This window comes from Cydia fagiglandana, chromosome 7, assembly GCF_963556715.1.
Source record: "Cydia fagiglandana chromosome 7, ilCydFagi1.1, whole genome shotgun sequence".
In the NCBI taxonomy this organism is placed as follows: Eukaryota; Metazoa; Arthropoda; class Insecta; order Lepidoptera; family Tortricidae; genus Cydia; species Cydia fagiglandana.
The window spans coordinates 14,396,917-14,417,733 of record NC_085938.1 but is presented as its reverse complement, the minus strand read 5'-3'; the positions used below and the strand labels follow the sequence as shown (position 1 = coordinate 14,417,733).

At 38.7% G+C, this 20,817-nt stretch overlaps 2 protein-coding genes across 2 annotated transcripts in view; both read left to right on the top strand.

Annotated features, from left to right (window-relative positions):
* Positions 1 to 20,817, top strand: part of LOC134666012 (uncharacterized) — a 234,362-nt gene that overhangs the window by 159,304 nt on the left and 54,241 nt on the right. The gene's annotated exons all lie outside the window — the stretch shown is intronic.
* Positions 105 to 4,621, top strand: LOC134665973 (uncharacterized). Its single transcript, XM_063523031.1, has 2 exons — positions 105 to 258; positions 694 to 4,621. The coding sequence occupies exon 2, from the start codon at positions 774 to 776 to the stop codon at positions 1,578 to 1,580; it is 807 nt and encodes a 268-aa protein (XP_063379101.1). The 5' UTR covers positions 105 to 258; positions 694 to 773; the 3' UTR covers positions 1,581 to 4,621.

Here is a 20,817-nt window from a genome sequence, read left to right as displayed (position 1 = left end):
TACCTACATACGCAAACGCAGTCTAATCTGTAATAAAATTAAAAATTACTTCATCGCGCCCACATTTTTACGAACGCCACCATAACGTTTCCCGCGCGTTTACCCTGCCACTTGCGGATAAATTTGGAACTACTTTGCGTCATGAAGGCTATCTATGTACTGTGGACTCGTGTTTGTGTACGATATTGTAACATTTCAGCTTTTATTGGAATATACAGTGATTGTGAATGATTTGTATGAGAATGCAGACATTACCAGGTATGTTTTACTTTATTAAAAATATTGATTATGTAATTGTTAACAGCTACGAGCACTTTATGATGACGAGACATATTTTTGTTGGATAGAGACATTTTCTAGTAGGAATTAATTGAAAAATAATACTAAAGATTGAGAAATATTGTTTTTAATGTGTTTGTAACGTGTATCTACACGCTTATTGGTTTACAGTGACTATCTGCATAACCTCAAACGATATTATCGTAACGCTTGATTAGTCACTAATACGTCCCGCTCTAATTAAACTATTTATCTAAATAGTGTCACTTTCCTAATTTGTATTAATGAGACAGTTGCCATAATCTCTCTCTGTCAAAAACACTGTAAATTTTAGCTAATTCATTTGCGTGATTTGGGCGGGAAAACCATTTCAGTCAGAAAGTGTCTTAAATAATATGTATTTTAATGTTTCAGATACACAAAACATACTCAACCTTGTGATATAAATAACCCCATAGTTCATATCTAAGAAACCTTGAAGCAAGGGCATCATAATGAAACAAAGTTCTTCAAAATTGGCATCAAGGAGCAATGGCTACCAGTCAGATGACGATACAGTGCGATACAAGCTGAATACCGAGTTCTTCAACAATACTAACAAGGCTCCAATAAAGCCGAACAAGAAACAAGAACACATAGAACCCGATGATGGTATACGGTACATGTTTCCAAAAGTTGTATTAAAAAATCTAGCCATTGATAAGAAGCCTAAACAGAAAATTAAAGTTAACTTTTGGAGCAGCAAACAATTACTCAACAAGCGCAAACAAGATGCAAAAAAAGAAACCTCAAATCGCAGGCACACAGTAGCCGTGCCACCTCATGAAAGGTTAAATGATAAACCGAAGAACACTGCTGTGAAGGTACGCAAACAGGTATCATTTCTCCCTTCTCCATTGTTCTCTGATAACCATGTACCGATGGTGACTGTACCTGATGACTTGACTATTCATCTTAATGAAGAAGAGGCAAACGATCTTGGCGAGGACTTAAACCTAGGAATATCAGAGCAAGATGCTGCAACTAAAAGCAAATCAAGCGTGTTGTCCAAAAGGAAATCCCGCTCATTACCAACTCAAACGAGTCCCAAAAGCTCAAAACGCAAACATAGCAGTGACGACTCCGATGGCAGGTCCCATGGAAATGAGAATGACCTTGAATTCTTCTCCAAGTATGTGGTTCAAAAGCTAAGGAAAATGGAAACCAACCAACGGATTTACTCAGAAAACTTAATTAATACTGTTCTCATGTTGGGACAACTCTCCAAGTTGAATGGTAAATATAAAATATTAGAACAGTAACAATAGCATCTTAGAATTAATTTTAAGAGTTACCCTTGTGTATTTAAGTTAACATGGTTAATGAGTTTGAAGAAGTTGATTATTAATGTTTTAAAGAAAAGTATATTAACTTTAAAATGAGGAATGTTTAACTTAAATATTGTTACTATGACTGAACTTGTGCAATAATGACAACAACTAGCTCAAGTAAATTGCTTTCCAGCAAAATTCATACATCCCAATGAATTTGTTACGAATGTAACTCGCAGAAGCCTAATTTTCTAAACATAAAATAGTTTTTCACAGAGTTTTAATAGTTTTAATAAATTATTACACCTTGTAAACAACAAATATTGTAACATATTGTGTTCAGTCACATTTCCATTTCCTTATTATTTTGTAGCTGTAAGGTAACTATTTATACATAGTTAGTATGTACTTGTACATATGATTAGCGACAAGAACTTGTCACTGATATGAGGGTGGTATTCCACTTGTCCTATTTCTTTGTCCAATGTGTATTTAAATAAAAATAATAAAATAAAATATCTTTTTTACAGAATATTAAAAAATTCCATACAATATTTGCGTCTCATATTTTGCTTAGCGAGAGAGCGAGCCGTAATGCACATTGGTCCAAAAAATTGGACAGGTGGAATGCCAATCTAAGTAACAATTTACAAAAATAATAACTCATAAGTACAGAAACTAATATTTATTTTTTAAGGCATTATGCATCTAATGAAATGTCATGCATGTCTCATGTTTAATTTATTTGTTAAATATTTTCATTAAAAAAACTACATTTTTGAGTACTAAATATTGAAACTATGAAATGGTGTTAGTATATTTATATTTATACTAGATTCTGCATATTTCTGGATGTTGTTTAAGCCTTACATATCACGTTTATTGTGCTAATTGTTATTTTTCTTTTGTGCTATTTTACTGAAACTAGGTAATTAAGTTGTATGTGCATACAAATTTTAGTTAGGTATAAAAGCACAAGCTTTGCTAATTAATATTTTGTGGGTGTATTTATTTTCTGAAGAAGTAAAGCTTCACCAGAAGTACCTATACATGAATTTTAAAACAGTGTTGTAGCACAAAACAGATATGTACAGAAGTCAATAACAAGTATGTACTTCACTTTTCATACCTACGCTCGGCGGTCGCTCTACGGTTGTTAACTATAGCTTATGCACAAAAAACAATCGTGGTAGTGGCACTCGTATCAGCCCGTATCTAGTTGTTTGATTTATTGTTGAGGATAGAACGGGAAGAATGGAAATATAGGTAAATTAATAATAACTAAAATATTTTAATTTTAATGTCATTGTTAAACTGGTAGTTTAAAACACGATAATTCACCGTTTAATGTTGAATTTAAACAACCATCTACTGAACACTTATAATTACTTTTTTTTTGTTTCTCCATTATTGCACAAAAAAGTTCACAGACGCGTGTCTCAAGCATGGCACTCGCGCTCGCAGTGGTCCCAACCGGTCCGAGATGTCGTGTCCGTGAGCAGTGTCTATGTGTGCGTTGCTCGAGCGCACTTTGTATGTAGATTGATTTCTGTACCTATCTGTTTTGTGGTTGTAGCGTAGATTTCAGAGCTGAACAAGATGGCGCTGTACGCCGCCATCCGGTTTGTGATAACTGGATTGTTAAAGTCAAGGGCCATACAGTTTCAACATATTAACACATTCAGGGCCAAGAACCCGACTGTCGGGTACACGGTTCGTAGCGACTACGCGCACCATAGCGCGAAACCGTGGCTACGCGCTACGAGCGTAACCCGTAGCACTTTGACAATGAATGTGTTAATGCTGCGTTTCCACCAGAGATGTGCGACCATGCGTAGCGACAGCGAGAGATGTGTTCGTTAAGTACCAATAGAATATTACCACTAGAGCTGTGCTAAGCGAGGATAGGTAAATGGAGTGATTCTAGTGGCAGGCGTGGCTCACTCCGCGATTCCGTCGCTTTGCTACAGGTAGCTAAAAGTACATCCGTTCCACCCCAATTTTGGGGAAAGCCGTAAGCCGCGCGTGGCGCTGTCGCCACCTAGCGGCCATATCTGTGCTGATCGTAACAGACGCGTTTTGTTAGAGAGTGAGTCTTCTGTACCTAGTACTATCAGTGCTAGTGGTTCTTAAAAAAAAACATCCCTCACTCTACGCATTCTCGCACATGTCTTGTGGTAACGCAGCCTAATTAATAATTATCTAGAGCAGGCCACTGTGTGTGTCTTTTGATTCCTTCCTCTATGACCAGAAATATGTTTAAGAAGTCCAGTTTTCAAAGACAAATTTATTTTGTAGTTCTCAATTTTCTTCCTATAAAGACTTAAAAGGTGACTATGACTTAGTATAAATTTGAAAGTAAGCAGTCATCTCTACTTTTGGTTTGGTGAAACTTTACATGTTATTGTTTTTTCTTTTGTGTACATATTATGTTCCACGGTTTTCATGCTATCATTGTTGTAGGGGTAATTAACAGATTAACTTTTTAACCGCCAGCAATTTTTGATCGAGCGTGCTCGTGTCGCCACCGACAGTAATTGTACCACGCAGAGTAAGGTTGGCATAGTTACGGACGCTATAAATGTGCTGTAAAAACCAAATCAGATATTTGTCTTATTTATCAGACTGGCGAAATGAGCTGGATATGTAATGTCTTATATATCAGACTCTGGCGGTTACAGGGTTAAAAAAAAAACAGATTTTTGACAAAGTGTTTGTCTTGGTCCATAAATTGTGTAATGGGTACTTTAATGTTATAAATGGACTTTCTGTGATCCCATTTCAGCACAATAAAGTGAAAAGTAAACTGTATATCTGTTATGCGAAAAGTAATGAAATTGTGTTAATATAGTTGTCAATTAAGAAAAGTATTTACATATTTACAAAAACTGATTGTTGTTTGCCGGAAACGATGACTTAAGTTAGTCTCGGTTTCTATATTACTATTAAGTATACATATTTTTAAAATTCGAGATTGTACCTACAAGGTAGGAATTTACTGCCTGAAAAATAAAACTTTGTGAACTTAACAATATGATTTATTTTATTTAACATACCCAGTATAGTCCATCTAAGTTATCTCTGCGCCCACTTTGCTTTTTGACGTGACAAAGTGTGTTAGTGACACTTCCATACTTGCAAAATAAATGCAGAGTTAGCTTGGTCAGACCCTAGTCCAGCCATTCTCAAAGTGTGCTCCGCGGAGCCTTAGGGTTAGGGCGAGAGAAGCGTTTGTAGGGGCTCCGCGAGAAAATACGAAATAAAATCCACATCCAGCTCTTCCATTTGGCTGGTCCACAGTTCAATGGTGACGAACACAATTTTTTTAATTTGGGGCTCCGTCAGATATTTCGCTTTTCAAAAGGGTTTTGTCACCAAAAAAAGTTTGACAGCCGCTCTGCCCTAGTTCAACTTCTCGTCAATCAAATGGAACCCTTGCCTTGCGTTCCTTGCAAACCATGGCACTACTCAAAGTCAAAGTACCGGTACTTTTTTGGTGACGAAACCCTTTTGAAAAGCGAAATAACTATCTGTAATCTGACGGAGCCCCGATCAAATTATTTTATAATAATTATTTATATACCTGTGTGACTAAGTTGTATTATGAAGTTCTTTTGTAATGTAAAGGACTTTACAAACATATTACAAAATAACTTCATAATACAACTTAGTCACACAGGTATATAATATTATACAGTAAATTGATTTGTTCCCAAAGTTCTATAGATGGCAGCACCATCTCTCTCGCTATATCGTTATCCCGTAGGATCGCTGAGAATTCATAGGAGTCTCTGACCAAGTCTTAGACTTGGTCAAAGACTCCTAATCTTTCTAAGATGGCATATAGGTAGTCGAGAAATTGGAACGGGTACCGCCGTGAAGGCGTAGTCTAGAGGTGGGGGCCTAACCAAGATTATCATCTTCCATCCATCGTGTAGTGGAGTTAAAACCATCGCATGGCCATCGTGTAAAGGAGCCATAAGGTCTCTTTGTCGTAACTTAAGGGGTATCCAGACGGGACTGATCAAATCAGTCAATCAGATTTGTTCAGAAAAATAATTGGCCAATCTCATCTAGCGTCCACACGTACACAAATTAAATCACCAATTTGCATTCCACTATGAAAATTGGCATTTTTGTGTCCGCGCCTGCTGATGTGATCGGGGAATCAAATTGGTATTTGCGTCCGCACGGCCTGTTCGATCGGAGAATTTCATCAGATTGGCGAAAAATTGTCCTGTCTGGATACAGCTTTAAAGGCTCCTCTTCACGTTGGGCCAACGCCAACGCCAACGAGGGACGCATTTATGCGTTAGAGGGAGCAAGTGATATTGCTATCTCATTCTACCGCATGGCTGCGTCCCTCGTTGGCGTTGGCGTTGGCCCAACGTGAAGAGGAGCCTTAATATGGAATGGATAGAGACATGAGCGTTTCGTTCGCTACGGCACACACGGTTGGGATCTTGGCTAGGCCACCAGGGCGCTATGGCTTCCTGCTAAAATCATAAACCTTCCTTTTTCTTGGCTATAGACTGGTAAAAAAATAACTAAATTCGTAAGACTTATCCTCCCATTTCTAGGTTAAAAAAACCGGCCAAGTAAGAGTCGGACTCGCGAACGAAGGGTTCCGTACCATTATTCAAAAAACGGCAAAAAAATCACCTTTGCTGTATGGGATCCCCACCAAATATTTGTTTTATTCTGTTTGTAGTATTTGTTACTGTAGGGGCAACAAAAAATACATCATCTGTGAAAATTTCATACAGATACAGCCTGGTATAGTGCGTAGTTTTGTAACAGAGCCCGGCGGCTAATTCTATTGTCTATTGTTAAGTAAAACCGCACGTGCTACTTACCTGCAAAAAAGGGTCATACTCATTCTATTTGGCACCTGAGCGCGGGCTAGTCCAACGCTCAAAAAACCAGTGTAGGTGCGCTCTCCGATAACGCGCCTTTGTTACGCATCTCGATGACACATTTTAGACTGGTTCTGTAGTGTTCGACTCGCCGGCACTCAGTAACCGAATTACGCAGGTTTTTATGCAGGTGGTTGTGGCACGTGGCACGAGCGGTTTTACTTAACAATAGACAATAGGATTAGCTCGGGCTCAGTTACAAAACTACGCACTATAACGCCAAGCGCGCACCACGATTTTAATTTTTGCGACACGATTTTAGAATCGCGCTGTAATTTATCGCAGAAAATTCAGTGCGCGCACTGCGATGAAAAAGTCGACGATTTGTCCATTCTCGACATGGATGTCGTACCAGTCGCTTGTCGTGAAACAATATGCAATCGCTGTATGACTGAGTATTTATACCACAAAGGTGATCTCCTTCTATTTCTATAATTAAACGGTCAACATCTAGCGTCTCATCTTGTAACTCCATTGGAGAAGCAGGTTCCGATATATTGACGCTTGGAGAGCGAAATGCCGACTGAGGTCCCGGCTGCGATTTTATTATCGCAGTGCGCGCGGGGCCATACAGCTTCGTATGCTGCAATTCACTTTGCGACAATCGCGTCGCGCGCTGTCGCGGAAAAATTTAACAAATCACAATTTTAAAATCGCTGCGATTTTTTTGTCGCATATGCGCGCACCGCCATATAAACCCATACGTTACATTTCTGCGACTAAATTATCGCGCGACAAAAAATCGTGGTGCGCGCTTGTCTTAACAGACAAACGAATGGACAGCGGAGTCTTAGTAATACCATTTAGGTACGGAACCCTAAATAGGCGGCAGAATTAAATATTAAGTATAGTATAGTGAGACTCCACAGTCAAACAAAATGTAGTTTTGTGGAGCATTGTATCCTTAACAAAAAAGTTGTAACTTATTATATAATAAATAACTAAATAAAAAAAAGTTCCAAAGCAGCCATAGGTTGGTGTCCACACTGTCCGCGTACTGCTTATTACTCACCTGTTTGTTTGTTTGCCACCTTTGTGTACTCCTCCTTCTTCTTCCTCGCGTTATCCCGGCATTTCGCCACGGCTCATGAGAGCCTGGGGTCCGCTTGACAACTAATCCCATGATTTGACGTAGGCACTAGCTTTTACGAAAGCGACTGCCATCTGACCTTCCAGGCTAGGCCTAATTGGGATTAGTCCGGTTTCCTCACGATGTTTTCCTTCACCGAAAAGCGACTGGTAAATACCTATCAAACGATATTTCGTTCATAAGTTCCGAAAAACTCATTGGTACGAGCCGGGGTTTGAACCCGCGACCTCCAGATTGCAAGTCGAACGCTCTCACCGCTAGGCCACCAGTGCTTCTACTACAGCAGAGTGCTTTTATTTCTACTAGAGCAGCTTCAGTGCTTTATTTGTGTACTAACTACTTGAACCTTTAAGAAAGTTTCTTGATTACGTCGCCTTCGCCTTGAGGCGTATAGCATCCATCATTCCGTTCGAAGACATTTTATCCATTACCTCACGCGATTACTTATTGAGGAGAGAAAAATCGAAAGCAATTTATATTTGTAAAAGTTTTTACAGGTAGGTATAGGTAAATAAATGAATAGGACAGCTACAAAGTTTTTCAGGTTAAAGCAAAGTTCTGAATTCAGAGTGTTCAGACACATCAGATAAAACTTCAATGACACAAAGTTTTTCAGGTTGAGGTTGGACGGGTACCTACTATTCAGTTATGTATCACAGACATGACAGACATCAGTTAAAACTATCAGATCATAAAGATATCATGGGCGAGAGCCAGCGGCCGCTACCGAATCATTAAAAATCGTTCCCTTTTGTTCTACCCGATTTGTCGTCAGGCAATAGTTACTATTGTTTTGTAGGTATTAATATAACGAAGGTAATACGTTACGACAGGAGGTTAAACTACCTGATTATTTTATAATACCAACTGATATCTTCTCGCCATCGAACAAAATAAATATAACACATTGGTAGATTTTATAGGCTGTTACTATTGCACTTATCGTAGAGCTACAAGCGGGCTCCACATTCGATTGTCGTATAGATCTTCATTTCATTTCCGTAAAGTTGATTTTTCACCAAGCTATCGAGATCTACCTAGGATTGTAGCTTGAAATGAGATGTTACACGACCTACATCTACTCGATCTGTAGGAAATGGGACGGGAAGGAAATTCGATTCGTTAATAAAAAGAAATACACTTGTGAAAACAAACAGCCATTTTTTGTAATGTGCCGGTGTTAACGACGAACTTAATACTTAAACTTCCAACACTAGTTAAGTAGGTACGTACACTATTACTTAATAAATTCCGTTACTAAAAAATATGTATTTTGTAGGTACTTACATTTCGTTTGATACATAGAAAAACAACTAATAAAATTGATGTGAATTTACACTCCCAAAGCTGCGCGTATCCATTTTTTAATAGCACGAATCTTGCCAATATTTATGCTTAAATTTTCTTCGCTGATGACATTGCCAATTTTCACAAGCAAACGTTACTTCGCTATTAATATTATAAATATGCACAAAATGTAAATACATCTTAAGTTCCTAAGACATCGGTACATAATAATATTCAAAGTTGTGGCGAATTCTGAGTATTCTGACTTAGTATTCATGTTGAGATGTTTGCCAGCGGTTGCCGCGCGACGCCGAGACTCGAGACACGCTTCCATCCGCCCTAGGCTGTTATTAGAAAAGCGATATCCTAAATGTAACCAGTATAATTGTGATCTTCGATCACACATAGTCGCTATAGCTTGCGAGGTCAATGGTTATATTGGATCGTCTGAATCAAACGCCCGAGCGATTGCAACCCAAGGCCTAGCCTCAGTCACGTTCCGCCCGCCTTATACAGCGCACTGCTACGGAAAACGGAAAAACGTACGTCCTTTTCCTTTAGTGTATAAAACATTCGGGAACTCATGTTTATATGCGTTTTTTATACTAGAAAAAAAATTGAACAATTTTAGGCGGTATTTAATAGTGTTAAAATGTAGTTTCGTGTCTATTGTATAGTTTTTTCAGTTACATTTTAGTAAGTTGCGCTTTTCTCATCTATAACTTCTTAGTTTTAATGCCTAAAAAAAACTTTTTTTTTCAAAAGTTTAAAGTCGTTTCTATCAATCCAGATAATATAGAAAATATCTTGTAATTGTAAATATTGATTCCAATCAACTACGGTAAATTGTTGTGTAAATTTTGTAACTACCGATACCGCCGCGCCATAATTTTAACGTTCTACCAGTCGTTTGTTGGTTTAACAGACACTTGACATCATAACAACCCGATGTGGGTAATTAACTCAGTGTAACTTTGACCTTCGCTCAACCTCGACCTACAGTGATTTGCCGGGATTTTCGTGCATAACTTCAATAAAGATTGCATCAAGATGGATCTAGTGCACCGGTTGCATTACTTGGTGTTGTCTCAGAAGTCGGATTTGATGACGATGGAGAGGGAACAGAGGCTGCGCGTGCGGCGGCAGTCCAGTCTTCCAGAGTATAGCAAAGCCAACAAGACCAGGCAGCGGCTTGAACAGGCTTACTTTAATGATGTAAGTTCTATAATTAATGACTGTTTGAACTTGCGTTTGCATTAGACACGGTTTAATAATCCTCCCCCTGTTAAGGGATTCATTTCTAAGAACCAACATAAAATCTTTGAATAATTTTACGGTTAGACTCACTTGTTAGTATGTCTCACAACAGTTCAAATTCGAATATACATCTTCTTCTTCCTCGTGTTATCCCAGCATTATGGCTCATGGGAACCTGAGGCCCGCTTGACAACTAATTCCAAGAATGGACGTAGGCACTAGTGTTTAACGCGAAAAAATATATGTTCCTACATTTTTAGATCATGATAATACTTAGAATCATAATAATTTATTTATTGCAACCATGGTATTACAAGATGTTCATTTATTTTAGTCAGTACTACATGGACATTCAAATAATTATGCGCTTAGACACAGACCTAGATAACATCATAATATATAATTATATCAGTACATATTTCCCATGCGATCTTTCAACACATTCTTTAGGTACCTACCCATTATATAAAAGGGTATTTATGTTGTTGTTCTGTTAATAAGACAGGTACTTTTCCCGTTAAAACTTTCAACCTCTTTTTTAACTCCATTAGGGGATAATTTCGTTATAGGCAGGTTACTTGAGCTGAGCGTAGTCACGGACTTCGCATTTATAATAGGTATAGGATTTTACCTTTAATGTCGGAGTTCGTAAAGGTATAAAATGGATAGGTATATGAAAACGATGGTTGCATTAAAAAAAATCAAAATAATACCTAAAATAGCATGACTAATATGATCATCTTCATAACATAACACCATTATCACTGTTCTTAGCACTAATATTTCTGCCTACACGCGTAACTTCGTAATCTAGGGCATCAATTAAAGTTCAGCACTTAATACTTCTTTTACGAAATAACTTGATACTTAATTAAAGGCGGCGTGCAATAAGAATAATTCTTAAAACGGCCTTCCCAAAACCTAGTTCCTTTGGGGCTTTGAACAAAAAGACGGATCAGATAACCCGCTTCCCATCATTTGATAACAACCTTTTATGGCCAAGTTTTATTTCTACTGGACACGACATCCCGACCTATCTTCGAGTTAAAACGTATAGAAGGATCGTTAAGCATACCAAACGCTGTGATAAGTCGCCGTAGTGACATAGTAAAGCCTTATCACAAGTCGCCTGCCACGCAGGGGAAGTAGGGAAGCACGCAACAGTGTATAAGCTTAGACCACTTACTACACTGTGGCTATTTACTTAAATACCTACCTCATTATCGTCGCTACATAGTAAATAAGTACACAAAATGCCACCAAAGCACAGAGTCGTGAACGATTAAAAGTAGCTTCAATTTGCAATAAATAATTAGAGATGCCACGAATATTCGGCAACTATTCGGTATTCGGCCTATTCGGCCACTTTGCCGAATATTCGGTATTCGGCCAAATGCTGCCTACTATTAGGCCGAAATAAAAAAATAATTTCACAAAAAATAACCAAAAACTAGGTATATTTAATATGTATTGAAAATGGTTTCTTGGAAAGTGGTTAAATACGAAGGCACGTTTTTGAGCATTAGTTGATTCCAAAATATTTTATTTTTATCATGGGTCTAATTTGATTGACGCTAACATAAAAATATATCTTAGCAAACATTGTGCTTTGTTGGCGAACAGTTTTCGTAATAATTGTGACTCAAAATGTTCGCATGTCATGCCGAATATTCGGTCGCCGAATATTCGGTATTCGGTCGAGAGGGAGGCCGAATATTCTGTATTCGGTATTCGGCCAAATCCACTATTCGGGGCATGTCTATAAATAATATTTGCAATAATTTAAAAGGTGAGTTAGGTACGTGCCTATTAAATATAGCGATATATATATTTACGATAGAACCCACGCTAGGGGCAGGTCTCCTTTTTCTAAAAGAGGGTTTAGGCTCAGTTTACTTAAATGTTCTCACGTGGATCGGGAAAATCAGACTATTATTTTGAATTTCCCTCTACTTCAAAACAATTGGTAAGTAATATTGAATTACATTTAGTAGGTACCGTAAAATGGGGAGAGTTGGGTGAAATTTGACTTTCAAACCTCGATAACATTTTATTTTTACATGTGAAGACTGAATGGTGTATATAATAAGTGGTTCGGACGTTTGTATTTTAGTTTGTATTTTATTTTGGGTAGTTCCATTTCATAACTTTGACGATAAAGAGGAAAACCCACCTCACCCCGTAGTGCCTCGTATTTGGGGTGAGAGGGTTTTTCATACAAAGGTGCTTTTGGAATATCAAATATCAACATTTATTCAGCAAATAGGCCACAAGGGCACTTTTACACGTCAACATTGAATTTACATAAAAGCAAAAATAATAACATCAACAATTTTATAAAATAAAACTAACAATTCAATCTAACGTATTACAAAGATTGTTGCATCGATTTTTTTATTATGCGTATTACTATAGCTCCATTTTAAATTGGAATACATTATTTTTGTAGCAGTAGCCTTAAAATTTCTTCTAACCGTCTCAAACCTTCTCTCCCCATTCATAACCCACCTCTCCCCGCGAAACCTACTCACCCCGTTTTACGGTACTATTTATGTAGACGAAGTAGACATTCACAGAATTCGATCTTACTAATGTCTCGTAGAAAGCAAACAGGCTCCGAGATGCCTACCTGATGTGTTTCACAGGACAATAATATACCTATAGTTCGTTTTTTTTAGCATTAGAAAGAACTTGCAAGAAGGTAAGCGATCTTGACATGTCTTATAATTGAAAAACGCTTTTTAAAATTGAAAAACTATTACTTATGAAAGCAGAAGAATATAAATGATCGTATTAGATTCATAATTGTTACATATTTGCCGTAACTTATTTTTAAAATGTGTTTTTCAATTAAAAGACACTTCAAGATTGTTTACCTAATTTCTAATGCTAAAAAAAACGAACTATACATTGGTTTCACGCGCCTCCACTACATAGGTAAGTACCAAAAAACTCATTGTAGACCATATTCCGTTCAGCAACCAGCGCTTTTCTTACGTTTATTTGTTTATCCTGTCGTTTCGTTACGGTCTTGGTCGCAGGAAAACTGGCGAAATGTTTATTAAAAATAAATAAATAAATATTTTAGTCACAGGTTTTAGATATTTTTTATACTGCAGACCGTAGTCTTCTAAGTAATTATGACTAAGATCTACTCGAAAACTGTCAATTGTAAGTACTTAAACGCCTACAATATTTTTGTGACACAAAAGCGTCCAGGAATGAAGTGATGGACAAAATAAATATCTTTGAGGCGGGTACCTACTAGGCTACCTACCTACTTAGCCGGGCGAATGAGTCAGACCTTGATTGAAGGGAGTTAATAGGTGCTTCGTTAAGTGGCTTTTAGAAGTGTTATGATTTTTAATTGATAATGTAATATTGGTATGATTTTTAATGATAATTTAATATTTTACGACCTTCATGTCACAATTATTATGGCTAGCAACACTAATGTCAGTTTTGACAGCCCGCTTCTAATCAGCCAATCACAGAAGAGTATTATGAGGCGCCAATCCGACTCGTTTCCGGTCCGGTTTCTGGGCGCCATGATGATCGCAAAAGGCGGTCATTATGGTGACAGCGCTTGACGAGTGCACTTGTATTGCAAAGTGAATAGCGATATTTGTTATCTTTAATTTAAATAAATCGGTTACTATTATAATTGAGTTTGAATTCTTCAAATCTCAGAAGTGGGATTCGAACAACAAGTGAGCAAGGTACGTTACTTTGAACTTGAGACATTTAGTTTTGTTTTTTTTTCTTAAAATTGATAATAATTGTGACAGTGAACCTTACCATTAAGTGGTTTAGCTGATTAGAGTCGCTAACCATAATCTAGTAACCATGTGTGTAGTGATGTTAGTATGTTTCTTAAGCTGATCATTGGAATAGATACGAGTATATAGATAGTACGTGACCATGTGTGTTGCTGCTAAAGAGCCATGTGTGCTTGTAGTGTAACAATGAATAGTTAGCTAGTATGCGACCATGTGCGTTGCTGCTAGAGGGCCGAGTGTGCCTGTAGTATAACAATGAATAGTTAGCTAGCACGTGACCATGTGTGTTGCTGCTAAAGAGCCATGTGTGCTTGTAGTGTAACAATGAATAGTTAGCTAGTATGCGACCATGTGCGTTGCTGCTAGAGGGCCAAGTGTGCCTGTAGTATAACAATGAATAGTTAGCTAGCACGTGACCATGTGTGTTGCTGCTAAAGAGCCATGTGTGCTTGTTGTGTAACAATGAATAGTTAGCTAGTATGCGACCATGTGTGTTGCTGCTAGAGGGCCAAGTGTGCCTGTAGTATAACAATGAATAGTTAGCTAGTACGTGACCATGTGTGTTGCTGCTAAAGAGCCATGTGTGCTTGTAGTATAACAATGAATAGTTAGTTAGTATGCGACCATGTGTGTTGCTGCTAGAGGGCCAAGTGTGCCTGTAGTATAACAATGAATAGTTAGCTAGTACGCGACCATGTGTGTTGCTGCTGGAAGGCCATGTGTGCCTATAGTATATTTCGTAATAGTTAGTGTTTTGAAAATTTTTGGATAGACTGCTAAGACGCGACCACGTGTGTTGCAGGGTGCGTGGGTAGTTAGTTGAAATTGTTCGACTTGGACTTCCGAGTTTAGACTCGATGGTAGACTCGATGGTAGACTCGATGGTAGACTCGATGGTAGACTCGATGGTAGACTCGATGGTAGACTCGATGGTAGACTCGATGGTAGACTCGACGGTAGACTCGACGGTAGACTCGACGGTAGACTCGACGGTAGATTCGACGGTAGACTAAATAAGGGGGTTTCATTTTGGAATCGAATCTTTAGTTTGAAACGGAAATCTGGTACCTAGAAGCATGAGTTTTGAAAGCTGGATATTGAACTGTAACTTATTTTAAATTTTATCCTGAGGTTATGGCATCCGATACCGAAGATGAGACATCAGATGGTCAACGACGCGAGCACACAAAAGCTACACGGAAGAAGCGGAGACTAGAGATGCTGTCTTCGTGCCAAGGACCAAGGAAGAAGACCCGCAGGACTGTTCCATCGGCAGATTGGACTGTCGAGGATGTCTCCACAGCCGATGCCGCTACGCCGGTACTTGAGCAACATACTGAGGTGCCAGAAGGACAGCCAGCTCCACCAGTTGAGGTAGTCCCACCACAAGGAGTCACGTTCAATGAGGTACTACAGCTTATCAGTTCTTTGCAAGGAGGGAACAAAGACAAGGCACATCAATTGAATAATAGTCAATTAAATAATGTGGTGCCAGAATTTGATCCCTCCAGTAAAGCACAAAGTATAGATAGCTGGATTCATAAAGTCAATGAATGTGTTAAAATATATGAGTGGAATGAGAAGCAGACCATACATTTTGCACTTCAAAAACTCGCGGGACTTGCTAAGAAATGGTTCGAGTCCTTACCATCCGTAGTATATAGCTGGGAGGAGTGGCAAACGAAACTTAAAAAGGCTTTCCCAAACGAGCAAAATTATGGTCGGCTTCTCGAAGAAATGCTAGCTCGGACCACGCGTGCCGGTGAGCATTATCGCGAGTATTTCTACGATAAGCTAACTTTACTAAACAGATGTGAGATCCGAGCAAAGAAAGCGGTACAGTGTATAGTACACGGCATATTAGATAAGTCCGTTAGGAACGGTGCTCAAACTTTAAATTGTGAGGAACCAGAAGATTTATTGGATTATCTCAATTCGCAACGACCTCCTGACGTGTCTTTTAATAGGAAACGTAGTGAAGCTGGGCCCAAGCAGAACTCTTCGGGTCCTTCGGGCGAAACCTCTACCTCTATGACTTGCTTCAATTGTCGTGGGAAGGGGCATTCTTTTAGTAAATGTCCTCAACCCATAGTAAAATGCCAAAAATGCCAACGGGTAGGTCACGATTCTGCATCTTGCAAGCTTAGTCCTTTACAACTTAGGAATGATAGCAAAAAGAGCACGGTTGGTGAAGAGCGCAAAGTTCTTAGGATCTACACATTCCGCAATACCAATGATAAGTTTTTTAGAAAGATTGGTGTCAATGGCGGCGATTATGTAGCGTACGTAGACTTTGGTAGTGAGTGTAGCTTGATACGAGAATCCGAGGGCCAGAAACTTAATTTGACAAAATGTTATTCGAAACTACCTGCAATAAAAGGATTTGGAGAGTCGTTGGTGTTTCCTGTCTATAAGAGCTTTGTGACTGTAAAAATTGACGAAGTCGAAGCTTCTATTGAAGTACTGGTGGTTAGTGATGAGTTGTTACAGGCGCCCTTATTGATTGGGCAGAATTTCACAGAGTTACCTTTCGTAACGGTTTTGAAGGACAGCCTTAAGTTGTTTTTTTATAAGAGCCCAATAAATGAAATGCAACAGGATAATTCTGTGAAGTTATTGACTCTTAACTCTACCAAGATACAGGGGGTGAACCTTGTCGAAGTGTATTCAGAAGATTCCTCTTTTTCCGGTGATGTTTATGTCGAAGGGCATAGTTGCGGTGAACCTGGGAAGGAATATCATCTACATCAGGGTGCCTATAGTATCAAGGATGGGAGGGGTCATTTAGTGTTGACCAATTTAGCTAAAGATGTGTTGACATTGGACTCCAAGGTTCTTTTGGCCAGGGCTTCACCATTTGTAGAAAAGAAAGTTCGCCATGTAAATAGGATTTCCTGCGACATCTCTTCATTAGAGCCAATTGAAAAGAACGATATCAAGGTAGGCAAGGACGTCAGTACAGAGTTTGTCGATAGGTTACATGCGCTTCTTCAGTCCTACCGTGATTGTTTTGCGTTAAATCTGAGCGAAATAGGGTCGGCTAAGGATGTTGAAATGACAATAGACTTACTAGATGACCGGCCAGTAGTCTACAGGCCTTATAGACTGTCGCATGTTGAGAGGGAGCAGGTACGCAACACTATTGAAGAACTTTTGAGCAATGATATTATTCAAGAGTCGAACTCGGACTATGCTAGTCCCATCCTAATGGTAAAGAAAAAAACGGGTGAACAACGATTATGTGTCGACTTCCGGGCTTTGAACAATAAAACAAAAAAAGATTGCTTCCCGCTCCCTCTGATCGAAGACCAGTTGTCAAACTTAAGTGGTAACCGCTTTTTCACCACTCTAGATCTCGCGTCTGGCTATTATCAGGTGTCCATGGCGGAAGATAGTCGACGTCTCACAGGCTTTGTAACACCAGATGGGCACTATGAGTTTAAGAGGATGCCGTTCGGTCTTGCTAATGCGCCGGCAGTCTTTCAGAGACTTATTAACCGAATGCTTGGATCAAAGCGATTTGAATCTGCATTAGCATACCTGGACGACATCCTTGTGCCATCTGGTGATTTAGAGCAAGGTATTGAGAGATTAGAAGATGTCTTGAAACTCATCAGGCAGAATGGTCTTACACTTAAACTGTCAAAATGTCGCTTCTTTGACAACACGATTAATTACCTTGGCTATGAAATCTCGGCTGATGGGATTCGGCCCAATGAAGATAAAATATTGGCAGTCAAGACATTTCCTATCCCTCAGACAGTGCACGAGGTTAGGCAGTTTTTAGGCCTGGCTGGGTATTTCCGGAGATTTGTGAAAGGTTTTGGCGAGATTGCTAGACCACTCACAAATCTACTGAAGAAAGATGTGGCATTCAAATGGTCTGAAGTAGAGCTTCATGCTTTCACCACGTTGAAAAGTATGTTGATCGATCGTCCAATATTAGCTTTATACGACCCTAAACTTGACACCGAGCTTCATACGGATGCAAGTTCTCTTGGAGTGGCTGGAATACTGCTACAGTGGCAAGAGAATCCTCGTGTGTTGAAACCAGTAGCCTATTTTAGTAGGCAGACCACTCCGGAAGAGCGTCACTTGCATTCGTATGAGCTAGAAACTTTGGCGATAGTGAACTCTTTAAAAAAGTTTAGAGTGTACCTATTAGGAATTAACTTTAAGGTTGTGACAGACTGTAACGCCATCAGGACAACGTTGACCAAGCGCGACTTAGTACCTCGAATCGCCAGATGGTGGCTCCAAATTAGCGAGTTCACCTTCGATATAGAGTACAGGCCTGGTGCACAAATGACCCATGCTGACGCTCTTAGTCGTAATACTAGGTTGACAGATAACGACAACGACTCACACACGTACTCTGTTTATAACATAGAAAAAGATGATTGGCTTTTGACCCTACAGCTGTCCGATCCTGATGTAGCACGTATCGTGAAGATTCTTAAGCCGGAAAATGACGAGGAGGCTAGGGACATTAAGAAAAACTATGTGTTCAAAGATCATAAGCTTTATAGGAGAGTAGACGATAATTTGCGTTTAGTAGTGCCACGAAGCGCGCGGTTTCAAATTTGTCACGCGAACCATGACGATATCGGACACCTTGGCGTAACTAAGACTATTGAGAGAGTTCAGGGGCAATACTGGTTCCCAAAACTTCGTCGTTTTATAAAAAAATACGTGGATAACTGTATATCTTGCGCGTATAACAAAGATAGTTCTGCTAAACAAAAGCAAGGCCAGTTGTATCCCATACCAAAAGGCGACAAACCGTTTCACACGATTCACGTGGACCACTTAGGTCCATTTGTAAAGAGTGTTAGAGGTAATGCGTATATTTTGACAATTGTAGACGGATTCACTAAATACGTCTTTGTGAAACCGGTAAAGAATACTAAGACAAAAACCACAGTGAAAGTATTAGAAGATGTTTTTCATGATTTCATGTATCCCTCGCGAATAATTTCCGACCGAGGTACCTCGTTTACATCAGCGGCTTTCGAAAGATTTTGTGATTCTAATGGTATCAAACATATCCTAAACGCGGTGGCTTGCCCTAGGGCAAACGGTCAAGCCGAAAGGTTCAATCAGACCATATTAAATTCCATGATGAGGCATAATTTAGGTCAAGACGAACGAAGTTGGGACGTGTGTCTGAAAAAAATTCAGTGGGGCATAAATAACACCATCAATGCCACCACCCAGAAAACTGCATCGGAGACTCTTTTTGGTATTAAATCTCAAGATGGTCTCTCAAACAAGTTGGGTGTTGAAACCGACGCCGCTCGCAAATCTATGACAGATTTGAGGAGAGAAGTCGATGACAACATTCAAGTGAGCCAAGCCAAACAGAAACTAAGATTCGATTCAGGAAGGGTCCCCGCTGCAGTTTTTAAGGAAGGGGATTTGGTGAAATTAACTCGCACTAATTTTTACAATAAGGGTAATAGCACAAAACTGTTGTCTAAATTTATTGGTCCCTATAAAGTTGTAAAGATTTTGGGCAACGATAGGTACCAAATAGCCGAAATTCCCGGATTCGGCAAAAAGAAAAGGCCGTTTAAGAGTGTCGTTGCAGTCGATAGGTTAAGACCTTGGATCAAGATTAATTCACCTAACCCTGATTCAAATAAGTCTTTCCCTAGTAGTAGTTCTAGTGAAACCTCAGATTATGAAACCGATGACAATATTCCCTTATCAGAATTAAAAAAGCGATCTCAAAAGAATTAGAGGATAGTATATTTTTTTTCAAAATGTAACCGTTGTAGATACTAACCAGTGTATTTGCTTAAATGACAGAGTGTTATGATTTTACTTCTAGTATTTACTGATATAGTATCAGGTTTCAGAAGATAATGCAAGCCGATGTTATAAGATTAATATAAATATAGTAATAGTTCATTGTCTTACTCATAAAAGCGGTATTGACAGTGTGTAATGTATAAATTAATTAATGAAAGTTGGAATCTAGTTTTGTTAAATTAATAGTTAGTTAGTTAGCTTAAATTTAGTTTTAGGTTGCAGTTAAATAAAAAGTGCTTACTGTGTTATGTTATTTGTAATAGAATCTTAATAAGATTGTCTAATTTAAAATGTGTAATGAGTGTACACCGGGACGGTGTACAAGTCGGATGGCCGAGTGTTATGATTTTTAATTGATAATGTAATATTGGTATGATTTTTAATGATAATTTAATATTTTACGACCTTCATGTCACAATTATTATGGCTAGCAACACTAATGTCAGTTTTGACAGCCCGCTTCTAATCAGCCAATCACAGAAGAGTATTATGAGGCGCCAATCCGACTCGTTTCCGGTCCGGTTTCTGGGCGCCATGATGATCGCAAAAGGCGGTCATTATGGTGACAGCGCTTGACGAGTGCACTTGTATTGCAAAGTGAATAGCGATATTTGTTATCTTTAATTTAAATAAATCGGTTACTATTATAATTGAGTTTGAATTCTTCAAAGAAGTAGATTTAGTTACATACTAAACATATTATTAGACACGTTGCCTTCAGAACTAGTCCATTGATACTTAAGGCATGAAAAGAATCGAAATATTAGACTATTGTTTTCCGACCTTTGCTTGGTTTATGTACCTACTTACCTAACCTACTCGTCACCTTCGTATAGTTGATTCAATTTATTTTTCAATCTCGACCGTTGTCCAAAACTATTTCGTTTCGATGAACTTCCAACTCTTTGTTAAATTGGATAGGAGTCGTTTGTATTGTTATGTATTGTAGTGAAGTTTGAACTACAGTTGTCTTCCACGTTTGTACGGAGAAGCGATGGTTCACTATAGTCTTAAGATAAAAAGTAGCTTCTAACGAGACTAGCAAGCTTTTACGTTACACAGGGTCATTGGACCGTTAGCCATAT

Excerpts from the sequence above, each read along its gene's own strand:
- LOC134665973 (XM_063523031.1), top strand. The coding sequence starts at position 774 with ATGAAACAAAGTTCTTCAAAATTGGCATCAAGGAGCAATGGCTACCAG.